This window comes from Oncorhynchus mykiss, chromosome 8 (genome assembly GCF_057628025.1).
Source record: "Oncorhynchus mykiss isolate SJ-2025 chromosome 8, ASM5762802v1, whole genome shotgun sequence".
NCBI lineage: Eukaryota > Metazoa > Chordata > Actinopteri > Salmoniformes > Salmonidae > Oncorhynchus > Oncorhynchus mykiss.
This window is the reverse complement of record NC_143029.1, coordinates 16264774-16285000: the sequence shown is the minus strand read 5'-3', so window position 1 is coordinate 16285000 and position 20227 is coordinate 16264774. Positions and strand designations below refer to the sequence as shown.

General features: G+C 41.3%; 1 protein-coding gene across 8 annotated transcripts in view; it reads left to right on the top strand.

Moving 5' to 3' along the window:
• LOC110529470 (collagen alpha-1(XII) chain) overlaps nucleotides 1–20227 on the top strand; it is a 102038-nt gene that overhangs the window by 51254 nt on the left and 30557 nt on the right. For 3 of the 8 annotated variants that reach the window (XM_036984857.2, XM_090242649.1, XM_090242653.1), the window contains 21 exons: nucleotides 14–34; nucleotides 643–782; nucleotides 5016–5145; nucleotides 10377–10516; nucleotides 10738–10867; nucleotides 11310–11449; nucleotides 12540–12663; nucleotides 12947–13089; nucleotides 13215–13344; nucleotides 13711–13853; nucleotides 13971–14100; nucleotides 14266–14405; nucleotides 15195–15324; nucleotides 15752–15891; nucleotides 17355–17484; nucleotides 17826–17965; nucleotides 18085–18214; nucleotides 18464–18603; nucleotides 18774–18903; nucleotides 19006–19145; nucleotides 19351–19480. In XM_036984857.2, coding sequence (XP_036840752.2) covers nucleotides 14–34; nucleotides 643–782; nucleotides 5016–5145; nucleotides 10377–10516; nucleotides 10738–10867; nucleotides 11310–11449; nucleotides 12540–12663; nucleotides 12947–13089; nucleotides 13215–13344; nucleotides 13711–13853; nucleotides 13971–14100; nucleotides 14266–14405; nucleotides 15195–15324; nucleotides 15752–15891; nucleotides 17355–17484; nucleotides 17826–17965; nucleotides 18085–18214; nucleotides 18464–18603; nucleotides 18774–18903; nucleotides 19006–19145; nucleotides 19351–19480 — 2721 coding nt within the window. Of the gene's footprint in view, nucleotides 1–13; nucleotides 35–642; nucleotides 783–5015; nucleotides 5146–10376; nucleotides 10517–10737; nucleotides 10868–11309; nucleotides 11450–11670; nucleotides 11801–12232; nucleotides 12373–12539; nucleotides 12664–12946; nucleotides 13090–13214; nucleotides 13345–13710; nucleotides 13854–13970; nucleotides 14101–14265; nucleotides 14406–15194; nucleotides 15325–15751; nucleotides 15892–17354; nucleotides 17485–17825; nucleotides 17966–18084; nucleotides 18215–18463; nucleotides 18604–18773; nucleotides 18904–19005; nucleotides 19146–19350; nucleotides 19481–20227 lie in introns of all 8 variants that reach the window. The other 5 variants (XM_090242648.1, XM_090242651.1, XM_036984854.2 and 2 more) reach the window with 3 other exon arrangements.

Here is a 20227-nt window from a genome sequence, read left to right as displayed (position 1 = left end):
TCTCTTTTTCCAGTGTTAAAGATGACTACAGCTGGTATGTTATTTGAAACGGAGAAGGACATTATCATTGAAATGTTCATGATTATGATTATAATGGTAATGCGAATGATAATTCAAGTGTTGTTGATGGAAAACACACTTTTATAAAATACATCTGCATGTGCATTGCTGTGCCTTGAAAGAGCTGCAAATGCAAAAGTGTGACTACTGACCCGGCAGCGGCCGGACGTTCCACAACAGACACCTAATTGTCAACCATTTGTCATAATATCATTCCTCGTGTCATTAAATGAATGTCGTTTTTCATGTCATAACATTGTCATTCCTCGTGTCGTTAATGTCAATCATCATCATGTCACAATGTCATTCCCCATCAATGTCCCCATCATTGGAAATGCATGTGTCATATAGTATAGTAACCTTACTGGCTGCTTCACTCTCCATCATGTCGTTTACATGTACTTCATCACCAAATCATGTGTTCTCATCACCTCACCCCCTATCCTCATCATCATCGTTTCATCCAGCTTCCTGACCACCATGTGATTGTGGATTGGTAAAGGCTGCCTAATGTTCCCTGCAGCTATTTTATATAAACCACCACTGTCTTGGGTCAGTGTATTGATTGTAATGTGTTCCTAGCTCCCACTGGACCTCCGCAGAACCTGCAGGTGTTCAATGCGACCACGGTCACTCTGACAGTGAAGTGGGACCACGCCCCAGGCCCCGTTCAGAACTACAAGATCTCTTTCCAACCTGTGGCTGGAGGAAAAGCTCTCTCGGTAAGTACGACACACACCCTCCAGCAGTTTCTTGAAAGCAGTAATCTGTTAACAATTCCCAGACTGTTTTGCAATGACTATGAGTGTATTGTGAGTAACTGATAAGTAGTGTCTACCCAGAACTAACTTCTAAATCCTATGCCCTCTTGGTATGACATCTCTCAGTTCACTTACCTATAATATAGAGGAAGTGGTTCTTGCTCTCTAGTCTGTAACTGAGTGGTGACGTTAGTTGTTATCAGTGTGATGCGTCAGTATCTGTGTGAGGTTTTCTCCAACGTGCCGGAGCTAGTTTAACCCCAATGATGAAACCATAAGTACTTCCCAGTGCAGTAAAAAACTTGATTTTCCTGTGTTTTTTACATAATGGCCTTTTAGTGTAAGAGCAGTTTGAAAAGTCTGCATGATATGCCAGCCTGTTCTGGTGGGATGGAGTTTTGGCCTGCCTGGTGAAATCACCAGGTGGTAAATGAATTAATAGTCTCTGCCAATAACAGCTAGTTTTTAGTTTTCCCCTCCCCACTCAGACCACTCCCAGACAATCATAGCAAAATTCTAGCTTGAGAAATAGCTTTTTGCTAAGAAGATATTTTTGTAATTTTTTTTACCATTTTAATTGAAAACAATCACAGTAAGGTACTTAATTGTTACCCAGAAAGGATTTGATATTGAGATAAAAATGTCTGCATTGAACCTTTAAAGTCAAATGGCTAATTCCGTTCTCATAAAAATACTTAAGCATCACTAAATTGGTTTATTGTAATATGAAATCCCTTTCCTCTTGGGATTTCATATTACAATAAACCAATTTAGAAATGCTTAAGTACAATTGGTGTCCTCCCCGCTATTTTGTCTTTCTCCACATTGTTAGTTTGACGTTAGAATTATGACATGGTCCTCCTATCCAGTCTGTTTGTGTACTTAAAGGAGGTCTGTATCTAGCAGCCAAGACCACATTCTTAACTGATAACTTAATTGTGACCTGCTACGGAAAATGTTAGGAAATACTTTTTTTTGTTTTTCAGTTGACGATGCGCTTATATGAAAATAATTTGGTTAGTTTAAAATGTTTTAAGTGTCTGAGAAGTTATGACAGGGTACCCCAAACATTGTATCAGTTCTCTAAACTATGATTTCAACATGACACCATCGGACAGAGCTGTTACATGTCTATCTAATCCCATCATAGCACATCATTGGAATTATATTATAGTATCGCTGTCCACTTAAAACAGTATGGAGACATACTGCTGTCGGGATGTTGTGGTCTGCAGACGTGTTGATTTAACATAAGCCATATAAGCCAGGCATGACATTCACACGTGGGACCCTCAAGTGCCTGTCTCCAGTGGTATAAAGTACTTAAGTACAAATACTTTAAAGTGCTACTTAAGTCATTTTTGGGGGTGTCTGTACTTTACTTTATAATTTATATTTTTGAAAACTTGTACTTTTACTTCACTGCATTCCTAAAGAAAATAATGTACTTTTTACTCCATACATACCCAAAAGTACTATTACATTTTTTATGCTTAGCAGGACAGGAAAATTGTCTAATTCACGCACTTATCAAATGAACATCCCTGGTCATCCCTACTACAGTACCTCTGATCTGGCGGACTCACTAAACACAAATGCTTTGTTTGTGAATGATGTCTGAGTGTTGGAGTGCCTCTGGCTATCCTTAAATAATCAAAAACAAGAACATGCTGCTGCCTGTATTGCGTAATATAAGGAATTTAAAATGATTTATACTTTTACTTTTGATACTTAAGTAAATGTTAGCGATTACATTTACTTTTAATACTTAATTATATTTAAATATCAAATACTTTTAGACTTGTACTCAAGTAGGATTTTACTGTGTTACTTTCACTTTTATCTGAGTCATTTCTCGGAAGTATCTTTACTTTTACTCAAGTATGACAATTGGGTACTTTTTCCACCACTACCTGTCTCTTATATAATGGTTTAGTGATGTCGAAATACAAAAAGTGGATGTGTAGTCTAGGTGATCTGCTAAATTAATATGTCAGACAAGCGAATACAATGGAAAATGTATTGTATGTTGTCCATTCCGTGGCTATAACGTTTCATGCCATTGGTAGATGTTGCTTACTGTACAGTTGTAGGATCTTAATTTGATCAGTATTGTCGCTGCAAGATTATTTTAAATCTTATTTAACCTTTTAGTCCATAATGTTGCTTGTACGGTGGTTAGGCTATTAGCTAGAAAAAAATGTGGTTAAATGAAAAGTGCAATACTGTTAATATAACCGTGTGTTAGTGCGAGTTTTCTGTGAATTTATGGAAATCACAAAGCTCATCTGCATTTCCTGCGGTGCAGGAAAATTCTCAGCATCAAAAAAGTGCTCAAATTAAGATCCTACATCTGTAGTTCCCATTAAATGACAGGATACATTTAAAATATTGGCTTGTAGTATTACGAAATTGTTCTTCCATGATGTCTAGTGTCCCTCAAGATCAATGAATCTTCCCTTTATACACTACTAGTTTATGAACACAGTAGTGAAAGAAAGGCAATTGTTCTTTCTTATAAGGTGTTTGAATGAGCAACTCTGTTCACACAAATGGGTAAATAATTCATCCTTGGGGAACCCCGCTTTTGTTTCTGCTAGACTGAAAGGAGGGGAAAGGCATTGGCTGATGAGAGAGTTAGAGAGTTCCCTGGGCTCGGGGAGAAACCGTGTTCGTACTCCACAGCCTCGTAAAAGTCCAAATTGATGTAAGAGCTTTGGAGTTTACATTGGTCATGTTTGGATGGCTTCCCTGTGACAGTGTAGAAGAACTCTGCTTGGCCCCAACCACCCCAATTGGGTAATATTTGGTTGATATGTTAATCAATGAGATTACAACCTCTTTTCACCTACTCAAAAAGACAGTCAATAGTTTGTTGAATACTCAATGTTTTATCACTATGCTTTCAACCATCTAAAAGTATAACCAAATTCCAATGGGAATACAATGTTAGATATATTTTTTTATTAGGACCGTCAAAGTTATCATGTTAATAATGTGTTAATGCTTTGCATTTTTAATGAAGTTAATTGTTTAGATGCCATTGATGACATTTTTAGCAACCATTTTGAAGGAGAACTCAATTAGTAGGACTCAATCAAATCAAACTTTAAATGCACTTTAAATACAGTTTGACTTAATTTAGTAATTCTTTAATAATTTAGATTTGTTTTTCTTAGATGGAGACATGAATCCAACATGTTTTTTAAAACTAAATTTACCAAAGATTTAAACCCTAGTCCTGTATGTACAGTATTGTCTATTTTTAGTTGAATCCATGGTTGAATTTACACAATAGCTGTTGATGACTGTCCAAATGCTATATACTGTAGGCTAAAATAGCATCATTGATGATACAGGATTGATAAAGTATGATTACATTTAATTTGCTCTGTTAGATCTACCCTTTGGAAATGACTTTGATAGCAACAGTGAATCTATTATGTTGAGAATTGTCAATGGTTATTCTCAAGATAGCACATTGGAAACAGTCTGTGACAAATATCATAGCTAAGCAGGGCTGGGCTTGGTTTAAAACCTTGGATGGGAGACTGAAGTGTAGCTGTAGGTAGATACATTCTCCAGTAGGAGGTACTGCTCAGTCTTTAGTTTTTTTTCTTATACGTTGAAGATCTGATGTTGTTTCAAAGTGACAAATTCAACATATTTTATACAAGGTTTGTCAATGTTGAAAATTGGTTACCATGATGACATAATCCTGTGGTTGAAATATCACCCTCAAAACAACAGTTTGATTACTAATTTCAAATGCAAATGTATTTTCCATGTAGATTCCACAATACAATAAAGTGACAAATTACGTTGAAAAATGTTGATTTCACCAGTTTGTTCCCAGTGGTGAGCTAATGAACTTCAGGGCTTTTTGTCTCTGAGCCGAGGAAAGGGGAAGGGGGATACCTAGTCAGTTGTACAACTCAATGAATTCAACTGAAATGTGTCTTCCCCATTTAACCCAACCCCTCTGAATCAGAGAGGTGAGGAGGGCTGCCTTAATCGACATCCACGTCTTCAGAAAGAGGACAGCCCTGACCATTAAAAGAGTATAGCTTGCCATCCATCTGTCACCCTGTTCTAATAAATTATTGTTTTAACATCGATGTGAGATGTTCTCACCTTACTTCTCCTCTCACAGACAAAAAAAAGCCTCTGACTTTGTTGTCGTCCCCCAAACAGACCCAGGTGGGAGGAAAGAAGAACAGTGTAATCCTCCAGAAGCTGACGCCTGACACTCCCTACTCTGTCACCGTGGCAGCTATCTACCCCAGCGGAGAGGCCAAAGACATCTCAGGCCAAGGAAAGACCAGTAAGTGGACCTGGAACCACCAGACCTGTAAAAGGCCAGAAACCACCTACAACATTCTCTTAAACAACTTCTTAGGGCTGAGATCCCGCTAATGGGATTGATATGACAACAGCCAGTGAAAGTGCAGGGCGCCAAATTCAAAACAACAGAAATCCCATAATTAGAATTCCTCAAACATAGAAGTATTTCACACTTCTTGTTAATGCCACCACAGTGTCCGATTTCAAATAGGCTTTACGGCGAAAGCACCACAAACGATTATGTTAGGTCAGAGCCAAATCACAGAAAAACACAGCCATTTTTCCAGCCAGAGAGAGGAGTCACAAAAATCAGAAATAGAGATAAAATGAATCACTAACCTTTGATGATCTTCATCAGATGACACTCATAGGACTTCATGTTACACAATACATGTATGTTTTGTTCGATAAAGTTCATATTGATATTTTTAAAAATCTCAGTATACATTGACGCATTATGTTCAGTAGTTCCAAAATCATCCGGTGATTTTGCAGAGAGCCACATCAATTTACAGAAATTCTCATAATAAATGTTGATGAAAATACAAGTATCATGCATGGAACTTTAGATACACTTCTCCTTAATGCAACCACTGTGTCAGATTTCAAAAAAGCTTTACAGAAAAAGCAAACCATGCAATAATCTGAGTACGGTGCTCAGAGACCAAACATGCCAAAAAGATATCCACCATATTTGTGCAGTCAACAGAAGTCAGAAATAACATTATTAATATTCACTTACCTTTGATAATCTTCATCAGAATGTACTTCCAGAAATCCCAGTTCCACAATAAATGTTTGATTTGTTCGATAATGTCCATCATTTATGTCCAAATAGCTACTTTTGTTAGCGCGTTTTGTAAACAAATCCAAACTCACTAGGAGCAGACGAAATGTCAAAAAGTTCTGTTACAGTCCGTAGAAACATGTCAAACAATGTATAGAATCAATCTTTAGGATATTTTTAACATAAATCTTCAATAATGTTTCAACCGGTGAATGCCTTTGTCTGTAGAAAAGCAATGGAACGCGAGCTACCTATCACATGAACGAGCGTCACGAGCTTGTGGCACTCTTCCAGACCAGTGACTCAAAGAGCCCTTATGAGCCCCTCCTTTACAGTAGAAGCCTCAAACAAGTTTCTAAAGACGGTTGATATCTAGTGGAAGCCTTAGGAAGTGCAACATGACCAATATCCCACTGTATCTTCAATAGGGAATGAGTTGAAAAAATACCAACCTCAGATTTCCCACTTCCTGGTTGGATTTTTTCTCAGGGTTTTGCCTGCCATATCAAATCAAATCAAATTTATTTATATAGCCCTTCGTACATTAGCTGATATCTCAAAGTGCTGTACAGAAACCCAGCCTAAAACCCCAAACAGCAAGCAATGCAGGTGTTGAAGCACGTTGGCTAGGAAAAACTCCCTAGAAAAGCCAAAACCTAGGAAGAAACCTAGAGAGGAACCAGGCTATGAGGGGTGGCCAGTCCTCTTCTGGCTGTGCCGGGTGGAGATTATAACAGAACATGGCCAAGATGTTCAAATGTTCATAAATGACCAGCACGGTCAAATAATAGGTCTGGGACAGGTAGCACGTCCGGTGAACAGGTCAGGATTCCATAGCCGCAGGCAGAACAGTTAAAACTGGAGCAGCAGCACGGCCAGGTGGACTGGGGACAGAAAGGAGTCATCATGCCAGGTAGTCCTGAGGGCTCAGGTCCTCCGAGAGAGAGAAAGAAAGAGAGAATTAGAGAGAGCATACTTAAATTCACACAGGACACCAGATAAGACAGGAGAAGTACTCCAGATATAACAAACTGACCCTAGCCCCCCGACACATAAACTACTGCAGCATAAATACTGGAAGCTGAGGCAGGAGGGGTCAGGAGACACTGTGGCCCCATCCGATTATACCCCCGGACAGGGCCAAACAGGAAGGATATAACCCCACCCACTTTGCCAAAGCACAGCCCCCACACCACTAAAGGGATATCTTCAACCACCAACATACCATCCGTGGCAAGGCCGAGTATAGCCCACAAAGATCTCCGCCACGGCACAACCCAAGGGGGGGCGCCAACCCAGACAGGAAGATCACATCAGTGACTCAACCCACTCAAGTGACGAACCCCTCCAAGGGGCGGCATGAAAGAGCACCAGTAAGCCAGTGACTCAGCCCCTGTAATAGGGTTAGAGGCAGAGAATCCCAGTGGAAAGAGGGGAACCGGCCAGGCAGAGACAGCAAGGGTGGTTCGTTGCTCCAGAGCCTTTCCGTTCACCTTCACACTCCTGGGCCAGACTACACTCAATCATATGACCCACTGAAGAGATGAGTCTTCAGTAAAGACTTAAAGGTTGAGACAGAGTTTGCGTCTCTCACATGGGTAGGCAGACCATTCCATAAAAATGGAGCTCTATAGGAGAAAGCCCTGCCTCCAGCTGTTAGAAATTCTAGGGACAAATAGGAGGCCTGCGTCTTGTGACCGTAGCGTACGTGTAGGTATGTATGGCAGGACCAAATCAGAGAGATAGGTAGGAACAAGCCCATGTAATGCTTTGTAGGTTAGCAGTAAAACCTTGAAATCAGCCCTTGCCTTGACAGGAAGCCAGTGTAGGGAGGCTAGCACTGGAGTAATATGATCCATTTTTTTGGTTCTAGTCAGGATTATAGCAGCCGTATTTAGCACTAAGTTTATTTAGTGCTTTATCTGGGCAGCCGGAAAGTAGAGCATTGCAGTAGTCTAACCTAGAAGTAACAAAAGCATGGATTAATTTTTCTTCATCATTTTTGGGCAGAAAGTTTCTGATTTTTGCAATGTTACGTAGATGGAAAAAAGCTGTCCTTTAAACAGTCTTGATATGTTCGTCAAAAGAGAGACCAGGGTCCAGAGTAACGCTGAGGTCCTTCACAGTTTTATTTAAGACAACTGTACAACCATTAAGATTAATTGGCAGATTCAACAGAAGATCTCTTTGTTTCTTGGGACCTAGAACGGGCATCTCTGTTTTGTCCGAGTTTAAAGGTAGAAAGTTTGCAGCCATCCACTTCCTTATGTCTGAAAAACAGGCTTCTAGCGAGGGCAATTTTGGGGCTTCACCATGTTTCATTGAAATGTACAGCTTTATGTCATCCGCATAGCATTGAAAGTTAACATTATGTTTTCGAATGACATCCCCAAGAGGTAAAATATATAGTGAAAACAATAGTGGTCCTAAAACGGAACCTTGAGGAACACCGAAATGTATAGTTGATTTGTCAGAGGACAAACCATTCACAGAGACAAACTGATATCTTTCCGACAGATAAGATCTAAACCAGGCCAGAACTTGTCAGTGTAGACCAATTTGGGTTTCCAATCTCTCCAAAATAATGTGGTGATCGATGGTATCAAAAGCAGCACTAAGGTCTAGGAGCACGAGGACAGATGCAGAGCCTCGGTCTGATGCCATTAAAAAGTAATTTACCACCATCACAAGTGCAGTCTCAGTGCTATGATGGGGTCTAAAACCAGACTGAAGCGTTTCGTACACATTGTTTGTCTACAGGAAGGCAGTGAGTTGCTGCGCAACAGCCTTTTCTTAACATTTTGAGAGGAATGGAAGATTCGATATAGGCCGATAGTTTTTTATATTTTCTGGGTCAAGGTTTGGCTTTTTCAAGAGAGGCTTTATTACTGCCACTTTTAGTGAGTTTGGTAAACATCCGGTGGATAGAGAGACGTTTATTATGTTCAACATAGGAGGGCCAAGCACAGGAAGCAGCTCTTTCACTAGTTTAGTTGGAATAGGGTCCAGTATGCAGCTTGAAGGTTTAGAGGCCATGATTATTTTCATCATTGTGTCAAGAGATATAGTACTAAAACACTTGAGTGTCTCTCTTGATCCTAGGTCCTGGCAGAGTTGTGCAGACTCAGGACAACTGAGCTTTGAAGGAATACGCAGATTTAAAGAGGAGTCCGTAATTTGCTTTCTAATAATCATGATCTTTTCCTCAAAGAAGTTCATTAATTTATTACTGCTAAAGTGAAAGCCATCCTCACTTGGGGAATGATGCTTTTTAGTTAGCTTTGCGACAGTATCAAAAATACATTTTGGATTGTTCTTATTTTCCTCAATTAAGTTGGAAAAATTGGAGGATCGAGCAGCAGTGAGGGCTCTTCGATACTGCACGGTACTGTCCTTCCAAGCTAGTCGGAAGACTTCCAGTTTGGTGTGGCGCCATTTCTGTTCCAATTTTCTGGAAGCTTGCTTCAGAGCTCAGGTATTTTCTGTATACCAGGGAGCTAGTTTCTTACGATAATTTTTTTTCGTTTTTAGGGGTGCAACTGCATCTAGGGTATTGCTCAAGGTTAAATTGAGTTCCTCAGTTAGGTGGTTAACTGGTTTTTGTCCTCTGACGTCCTTGGGTAGACAGATAGAGTCTGGAAGGGCATCAAGGAATCTTTGTGTTGTCTGTGAATTTATATCATGACTTTTGATGCTCCTTGGTTGGGGTCTGAGCAGATTATTTGTTGCAATTGCAAACATAATAAAATGGTGGTCCGATAGTCCAGGATTATGAGGAAAAACATTAAGATCCACAACATTTATTCCATAGGACAAAATTAGGTCCAGAGTATGACTGTGACAGTGAGTAGGTCCAGAGACATGTTGGACAAAACCCACTGAGTTGATGATGGCTCCGAAAGCCTTTTGGAGTGGGTCTGTGGACTTTTCCATGTGAATATTAAAGTCACCAAATTTAGAATATTATCTGCTATGACTACAAGGTCCGATAGGAATTCAGGGAACTCAATGAGGAACGCTGTATATGACCCAGGAGGCCTATAAACAGTAGCTATAAAAAGTGATTGAGTAGGCTGCATAGATTTCACGACTAGAAGCTCAAAAGACGAAAACGTCATATTGTTATACTCACAGACATCATTCAAACAGTTTTAGAAACTTCAGAATGTTTTCTATCCAAATATACTAATAATATGCATATATTAGCAACTGGGACTGAGTAGCAGGCAGTTAACTCTGGGCACCTTATTCATCCAAGCTACTCAATACTGCCCCCAGCCATAAGAAGTGTTAATAGATGTATCATTTTAGAGTACATTCAATGAAGCAGATAACTCTTTTGTGAAGTATTTTGATTTCAGTTCACTCAATATAAAGTAAAATGTTTAAAACACCATATTAAAGTACTTTATGGTTTAATCCAGAGCCTCTGGGTGGAGTGAAGAACCTGCAGGTGACCAACCCCACCATGACCACCCTGAACGTGAAATGGCAGGCAGCCGAGGGAAAAGTGAAAGAATACAAAGTCATCTATGTACCTGCTGCCGGTGGAGCTGAGAGCATGGTAGGACTGGCAGGAAGTCTCTCAGCTTTCTGTTGGCTGACTGTGTAAAAAAATATTCCAACAGTTCACATCTCAAAATTAAATGAGAAATAGCATATTCATGTATTGTTTGAAGTTGTTTGTTTTATGAATCACAAAATATAACAAACAACTATCTTCAGTCAAACAGAGTTGGTAGTAGGCAGACGTTTATAGGTGTGATGTCTTTGTGTAATGTAAAGGAGACTGTAGCTGCCACTACCACCACTACTGTTCTGAAAGGCCTCCTTCCAGACACCCTCTACACTGTCTCACTGGTGCCGGTCTACGAAGTGGGAGATGGACAGAAACAGTCTGAAAATGGAAAGACAAGTAAGACTGTCTGCAATCTAAGTCTAAAGATCTTTAAAGATCTTCTAAAGATCACTTATTAAGTGATCTTTTCAGGGACTGATAATGGCCTTCTAAGAAGCTGATTTATGAAATAAATCCATAAATCTATAAATAACCATCAATGCAGAGGATACCTCTCCATTAAGTCTGTATTTAAACTTCATACAGACTCCTTGCAATGCTAAGTTCAATCAGTATAAAGTTTCAGGGACTGAGTAATGGCCTTCTTAAAAGACATTAGTTTCATCAATGGAGAGGATAACTCTTTACTGCTGTATTTGAACATCATACAAACTCCATTAGATAAGAGAAGTAACATAAGATAATATAGTAATTTATTTAGAACTTTAAGATATTACTTTAATAAGTACTATCAATCAGTATGAAGTTATATTATTGAATCCCTGGTTGGTGTATCTAGAGTCTCTTGGTGGAGTGAAGAACCTGCAGGTGACCAACCCCACCATGACCACCCTGAACGTGAAATGGCAGGCAGCCGAGGGAAAAGTGAAAGAATACAAAGTCATCTATGTACCTGCTGCCGGTGGAGCTGAGAGCATGGTAGGACTGGCAGGAAGTCTCTCAGCTTTCTGTTGGCTGACTGTGTAAAAAAATATTCCAACAGTTCACATCTCAAAATTAAATGAGAAATAGCATATTCATGTATTGTTTGAAGTTGTTTGTTTTATGAATCACAAAATATGACAAACAACTATCTTCAGTCAAACAGAGTTGGTAGTAGGCAGACGTTTATAGGTGTGATGTCTTTGTGTAATGTAAAGGAGACTGTAGCTGCCACTACCACCACTACTGTTCTGAAAGGCCTCCTTCCAGACACCCTCTACACTGTCTCACTGGTGCCGGTCTACGAAGTGGGAGATGGACAGAAACAGTCTGAAAATGGAAAGACAAGTAAGACTGTCTGCAATCTAAGTCTAAAGATCTTTAAAGATCTTCTAAAGATCACTTATTAAGTGATCTTTTCAGGGACTGATAATGGCCTTCTAAGAAGCTGATTTATGAAATAAATCCATAAATAACCATCAATGCAGAGAATACCTCTCCATTAAGTCTGTATTTAAACTTCATACAGACTCCTTGCAATGCTAAGTTCAATCAGTATAAAGTTTCAGGGACTGAGTAATGGCCTTAAAATACATTAGTTTCATCAATGGAGAGGATAACTCTTTACTGCTGTATTTGAACTTCATACAAACTCCATAAGATAAGAGAAGTTAACATAAGATAATATAATAATTTATTAAGCACTTTAAGATATTACTTTAATAAGTATTATCAATCAGTATGAAGTTATATTATTGAATCCCTGGTTGGTGTATCCAGAGTCTCTTGGTGGAGTGAAGAACCTGCAGGTGACCAACCCCACCATGGTCACATTGAACGTGAAATGGGAGGCGGCCGAGGGGAAAGTCAAAGAGTACAAAGTCATCTATGTACCTGCTGCCGGTGGAGCTGAGAGCATGGTAGGACTGGTAATTGACACTGTAGAAAGTGTGGTTACTTTCAAGGGTATGAGTACCTATTTGACGGAATATAGTTGCTTGTCATATTTTGTGATTTGTATCATTAGTTATTGTTAAGTTGGGTGTGGGCAGGCGTTAATAATTGTATTATGTATGTGTAATGTAAGGAGACTGTGGCTGGGACCAACACAGTCCTGAAGGGCCTCACACCCGACACCATCTACACCGTTTCAGTGGTGCCTGTCTACGACGTGGGAGACGGCAAGAAAATGTCTGAGAACGGAAAGACAAGTAAGAAAGTCTGACATTGGGATGAGGGGCCGAGAAATGGATCATTTCAGAGAATCGTCAATAGTGAGGATAGCTCTTCATTAGTGGATTGTAATTCCATGCGATACCAAGTTCATTCAGTGAAAAGTGACAGCCCCATATTTAAGTCTTCTTTGGTATAGCTGTCAAAAGTGAATTTGTAAAAAAGCTATATACATTCATATTGAATCAATTCCACTCTGTAACGGCTTGAGGATATTGACGGCATTTACTTGGAATGATGTTGATGTGTCTTCTACCTCAGGGCCTCTTGGTGGAGTGAAGAACCTGCAGGTGATCAACCCCACCATGACCACCCTGAACGTGCGCTGGGAGCCATTTGAAGGGAAAGTCAAGGAGTACAAAGTCTTCTATGTACCTGCTGCCGGTGGAGCTGCTGAGGCCATGGTAGGATTCTGCTGAGCTGACAGTGTAGAAAGTGTGGTTTCCACATTGCGTGCCATAAAGTTAATTGTGGGTGTGTTTGGAGTGGGCAGAGGTTAATATTTTGGTTGTGTTTGTGTAATCTTTAGGAAACTGTGGCTGCCACTGCCACCAGCACTGTCTTGAGAGGCCTCCTGCCAGACACCCTCTACACTGTCTCACTGGTGCCTGTCTTCGCAGAGACAGAGGGCAGGAGGCAGTCTGAGAACGGAAAGACGAGTAAGACTGGCTGACATCCAAGCAATCATTCCAATACGCACTTCCATGTTTGCAGTACACCTCAGATCCCAGACCAAGCATAAATTCCCAACATTTCATAAATTGTCATCAGTACCTGCTGTATAATGTATATTTGTATTCACTTTTTGTATTTTCCTTTTAAGAACTTAGTCTGTACGATATGGAAGTGTGGAAGATCATTGCTGCCACAAACACATTTTCTTTGTCCGACCATTTAAAAAAAAATTGGATAGCAATAACCTTCTGTAAACAGTGAGTTCTCAATGTAAGATGATTATCAGTAAGATAATAGAGTTACATTGGACATAGAACAGGTTTTCTATATTTTGTTGATTTCCTCACCAGGACCGTTGGGTGGAGTGAAGAACCTGAAGGTGACTGAACCCACCATGACCTCTCTGAAGGTGGACTGGGACCCAGCGGACGGAGCCGTGCGTCAGTACAAGATCTTCTTCGTCCCTGTGGCTGGAGGAACACCAGAGGAAATGGTGGGTCTCTTTCACCTTATCACCTCATAAATAGCCTTAAGCTAATACACTTCCATAAAGCATTTCATCTGCAATCAGTTATCTAATTCAAATAACTTTCCACCTGTTTGTAAACAGGAGCAAGTACCTGGAAGCACCACCACCATCGTTCTGAGGAACCTCAAGCCTGACACACCTTACACAATATCAGTGTTACCTATCTACCCCGTCAGAGAGGGGAAACGTCAGGCTGAGAATGGAAAGACGCGTGAGTAGCAATGTAAAATGAAGTGGTAGCATATGCAATCTCGAAAAGTGATTTGGGAACATTGGAAATATAAACTGAGAAACCTAAAATAATGGTTAACTTGATTTCCCCAATAATCACATAATCGTAGTACCACACTTAAAGTTGTTGAATTTTTTCCCCCAGTGCCTTTGGGTGGAGTGACCAATCTGCAGGTCACCAACCCTACCCACACTACCCTCACCGCCAGCTGGGACGCAGCCGACGGCAATGTGCAGGGCTATAAAGTCATCTACACTCCCGTCGCAGGTGGCCTTGAGATCATTGTGAGTACTCTACTGTACTGTTAACCACACTGCCTCTCCATAGGCCTATTACTCAACAGTGACACGTGATGTCACATTTATGCCAGCCTAACACATTGGCTTCCAATCCTGTGGGAAGAAAGAATCCTGTTTCATTTCATCACCATACTTTGTGGAGTGGGGATTTCGTCAGCCCAACATGAGAAGTTAGCGTTGAGGAGTTAATGTTAAGGACTTAGCGTTAGCCTGCTGTGCTAAGCATGATGAGAGGCTGCAGCAAAGTGGTCGTGCCGCCGTGACGTTGTAGCCTAGTGGCGATGGAGTTCAGGCCAGGTAGGAGCTAACAGTCTGTGAAACAGCTCTGTGATCACAATTATAATGCAATTGACTTTTTGGTTTGGCCGCTTATGTGGAACAAAATCCTCTAAGGCACTGTTTGGTTTATCTGTGTAGAATTGGCCTGTTCCGTGTGGTGTATGCCATAGCTCTCACTCTCAATCAAACCTCCCATCAAAATAAACTCCACAGAAGGGAGATGAACTGGACCAGTAGAAGCTGTAGTTCATGTAGTTTTACAGACCATAGAACAACAGTGGTACATGGGCCTTATCTTGTGGATCTGGTGTATGAAATACCACCTGCATCCAAAATGGCACCCTATTCCTTATATAGTGCACTACTTTTAACCAGCTTAGGTCAGAAGTAGTGCTCTATGTGAGGAATAGGGTGTCTTTTGGGAGGCAGCCATAGTGTTCCTGTATGTCTGTTGGAGCTTCTTTTGGTGAGACACCATCTCGCTCTACTTTGTAGGAGCAAGTATCAGAGAGCACAACCACCACAATTCTGAAGAGCCTCTCACCTAACACACAGTACACAGTCACTGTTCTGCCAGTGTACCCCGAGGGGGATGGGCAGACCCAGGCCAAAGATGGAACAACAAGTGAGTAACGACGACTTATACCACAGCATTGTTGAATACAATATCTTTCTGTGACTTTGTAGCAAGCACAGTCTGCATATGTAGGTGCACATTGCGTCATGATTGCAAGGTGTCCCGATATCTTTTCCAACTGTCCCGTTATCTTTCCCAACTGTCCGGATATCTTTCCCAACTGTCACGTTATCTGGTTTTAATGTCCAATCTAAAATGCCCTTCTAGCCAATCAGAAGTTATTCTTGTATGGAAGTGCATTCTAGAATGGACATTAAAACCAGATAACGGGGCAGTTAGGAAAGATATCGGGACAGTTGGAAAATTGTACAGTGAAAGAGATGAATATATTAGCTCATCTGCAGACATACAATCTATATCATGGTTTTCAAATCAAAGTGATGGCTAAACTACTCTGTTTTCTCTTGGTGCTCAGAGCCCCTGGGCTTCGTGAAGAACCTGCAGGTCATTGAACCCACCACCAGCACCCTGAAAGTGCGCTGGGATGCAGCTGAGGGGAATGTGCGCGAGTACATCATTGTCTACATCCCAACTGCAGGCGGAGAGCAGGACGTGGTACGTCCTGGTAGTCTCACCAACATAGCACCCCTCCGAATTCTCTGAGAATGGTCTACTCCAGTGGAGTCTTGTGGAGGGTGAAATCCATTACAATGAGGCCATCCTTTGATTTAAAGTGACACAAGCCTCGACTCGTGTATTCCCCTGAAGCTAGTCAACATGGTTTCTGCTGGTGTATTCCCCTGAAGCTAGTCAACATGGTTTCTGCTGGTGTATTCCCCTGAAGCTAGTCAACATGGTTTCTGCTGGTGTATTCCCCTGAAGCTAGTCAACATGGTTTCTGCTGGTGTATTTCCCTGAAGCTAGTCAACATGGTTTCTGCTGGTGTATTCCCCTGAAGCTAGTCAACATGGTTTCTGCTGGTGTATTCCCCTGAAGCTAGTCAACATGGTTTCTGCTGGTGTATTCCCCTGAAGCTAGTCAACATGGTTTCTGCTGGTGTATTCCCCTGAAGCTAGTCAACATGGTTTCTGCTGGTGTATTTCCCTGAAGCTAGTCAACATGGTTTCTGCTGGTGTATTCCCCTGAAGCTAGTCAACATGGTTTCTGCTGGTGTATTCCCCTGTAGCTAGTCAACATGGTTTCTGCTGGTGTATTCCCCTGAAGCTAGTCAACATGGTTTCTGCTGGTGTATTCCCCTGAAGCTAGTCAACATGGTTTCTGCTGGTGTATTTCCCTGAAGCTAGTCAACAAGACTTTCTGCTGGTTTATTTCCCTGAAGCTAGTCAACAAGACTTTCTGCTGGTTTATTTCCCTGAAGCTAGTCAACATGGTTTCTGCTGGTGTATTCCCCTGAAGCTAGTCAACATGGTTTCTGCTGGTGTATTCCCCTGAAGCTAGTCAACATGGTTTCTGCTGGTGTATTTCCCTGAAGCTTGTCAACAAGACTTTCTGCTGGTGTATTTCCCTGAAGCTAGTCAACAAGACTTTCTGCTGGTGTATTCCCCTGAAGCTAGTCAACATGGTTTCTGCTGGTGTATTCCCCTGAAGCTAGTCAACATGGTTTCTGCTGGTGTATTCCCCTGAAGCTAGTCAACATGGTTTCTGCTGGTGTATTCCCCTGAAGCTAGTCAACATGGTTTCTGCTGGTGTATTCCCCTGAAGCTAGTCAACATGGTTTCTGCTGGTGTATTTCCCTGAAGCTAGTCAACATGGTTTCTGCTGGTGTATTTCCCTGAAGCTAGTCAACATGGTTTCTGCTGGTGTATTTCCCTGAAGCTAGTCAACATGGTTTCTGCTGGTGTATTCCCCTGAAGCTAGTCAACATGGTTTCTGCTGGTGTATTCCCCTGAAGCTAGTCAACATGGTTTCTGCTGGTGTATTTCCCTGAAGCTAGTCAACATGGCTTTCTGCTGGTGTATTCCCCTGAAGCTAGTCAACATGGCTTTCTGATTCTGACTGATATATATTTAATATATATTCTGACTGATATATATTCTATCTTCTTCTTTCTTGAACAGGACCAGGTGTCTGGAACAACGACCACCACTGTTCTGAAGGAACTCAATCCAGATACGGAATACACTGTGACAGTGGTGCCTGTCTACCATGAGATGGAGGGTCTCTCTAGGTCTCAGAATGGAAAGACAAGTGGGTTGAAATGACAGGGTGAAATTAAATGATAAGGGTGGCAGGTAGCCTAGTGGTTAGAGTAACCAAATGGTTGCTTGTTCGAATACCTGAGCCGACAAGGTGAAAAATCGGTCAATGTGCCCTTGAGCAAGGCACTTATCCATAATTAGTGCATGGGGGCCTTACTACTATGGCTGACCCTGTAAAGCAACAAATGTAATTGTACCTATCCGGTGTATATGACGATAAAAACATAGTTTTTCTTCTTAAAAACAAAATGTGTCTGCTACTTGTTCAGGTATTGGCAGCTCGTACAGTACAGTAAGTGTGATGCTGTAACATTGTATCCTCTGCCTCAGATCCTTTGGGTGGAGTGAAGAACATGAAGGTCATCGACCCCACCATCAACAGTCTGTCTGTTCGCTGGGACCCAGCTGTCGGTAACGTGCGCAACTACAAGGTCTTCTACGTGGCCCAGCCAGATGGGAGGGAGCAAATGGTATGTATCATATTCATCTCTCCATCCCTTTTACTGTCAACGCAGTCATGTTTACATTATAATCAACTTGGGTAATTGTCATACAGTGCTAACATTGATCTTCACTTTGCCCTGAACAGGAACAAGTCTCAGGGGGCACCACCAACCTTATCCTGCGTAACCTGGAGTCTGATACCCAATACAATGTCTCTGTTGTCCCAGTCTACCCAGACGTGGAGGGCATACTGCAGTCTGAGATGGGAAAGACAAGTGAGTGAAGCATTTCAGTACTTACTTTAGCTTATGAACATACTCCTCATACTCTAACACAATGGAAGCATATACCTGTCAAAATGTTTCATTTTGAAATGACAGCTTTTTGACAGCTACAAGCTTCCATATCCCGTATTACAGTTGTATGATTCCATATCGGACTAAACTTTACTCAGTAACGGCTTAAGAACATTAGCGTTGACATTTACTTGGAATGATGTTGATGTGCGTCTTCTTCTTCCTCAGAGCCTCTGGGTGGAGTGAAGAACCTGCAGGTGACTGACCCCACAACAAACTCCCTGAGGGTACGCTGGGAGCCAGCTGAGGGGGACGTGCGCCAGTACACTGTCATCTACGCCCCGCTAGCAGGAGGACCTGAACTGAAGGTACAAAAACAACACTTTGTCTCATACGGTATAGAAGCGATATGTGAAGACTCACTGAACTGATCACTTTGAACACTATAAACATGTATGTTGAATACTTGAATAAGCTACCTCTTTATTAGGGTTTTTTTACTCAACATTTTTGCTAATCTGATGACTCTTTTTCTCAGACTATGGTTTCTGGGATGTCAACCAACACCGTTTTGAGGAACCTTGTGCCAGACACAGAGTACAAGGTGACATTGGTGCCTATGTACGGCGATATTGAAGGGAAGAGAAATTCTGAAAATGGAAAGACAAGTACGTCATGACTGAAAAAACAGACCATACAGGGACAAAAAAAAGAGTTACAAAATATAATAAGTGATTTGATGCTAAACTTGTTGTTTTGTGTCTTGTCAGAGGCGTTTGGTGGGGTGAAGAACCTGCAGGTCACCGACCCCTCTACTAGCTCCCTCAAGGTGCGCTGGGAGCCAGCGGAAGGCAACGTGCGTCAGTACCGCCTCTTCTACGTCCCTGCCTCTGGCGGAGCCGAGGACATGGTAAGACCACCAACTATCCATGCCTTAACTTCTGATGCTGCACAGGGTGCATCTCTTGACCAATCAGATTTGAGTCGACTACGGCATCCATATTAGGAATTTATATACCTAAAATCTGACGACTTCTTAATATGGTTGCTATAGGATTCAACCAATCGATGGTATAAACACTGATAATGCAACTCAAACACCTCTCTGTGAACAGGAGCAAGTGTCTGGTGGCACCACCAACACCATCCTGAGGAACCTTCTCTCAGACACGCTGTACACTGTCACCGTGGTCCCTGTCTACCCCGAGGGAGAGGGCCTGCGCCAGTCAGAGACTGGAAAGACGCGTAAGTTATCAACTGACGAAATTCCAATCATCCATTTTGTTTTCATTGGGATAAAGACGTGCTCTTTTCAGTTGGTTTGATCCAGTGGCATTTCAAATTTGGAGCCTGTTTGGTTTTTCCAAAGTTTGAACTCAGATATCAAGATACCGGTAGATAGGTCTCAGAATAATAGATACCCTCATAGGGAAACATTTTTGGTGAGGTCAACATTTAACAAAACTGAGTGGAAATAGAACATGTTGTATTGAAATCTCTGAACCAGATAGCATTTGCACAACCCCCTTCCCCCATAAAGTTTAGATGGAAAAAAGGTGTAGTTTATCTCACCATAACAATAATAATAACAATAATAATAACAACTCTAATAATAACAAGAATAATAACAATAACAATAATAATAACACTAATAATAATACTACTAATAATAACAATAATAATAATAATAGGTTGCCCTGCCTGTGTCTGTTTTTTTTATACCCTGCTGTGTGCATCGATGTTGTTTCTGCTCAAATGGTTTGCCATGTGCAGTCAGCAGAAATCCATCCCAGTGAAGTGAATTGGAAAGCTGTGATTCCAGCAGAGCACATCAGTATTACAGAACATATGGTGCATAATGATTCTACAGGGGCTTCCAGAGACTCCGTTGGTTGTGCATGGCTAATACGAAAAATACTCGCTAAGTCCTTGTCAGTCTTGAGAGAGAGACACAGGTTTATGATCGTTGACTCATATTTGATGCGCTCTGCT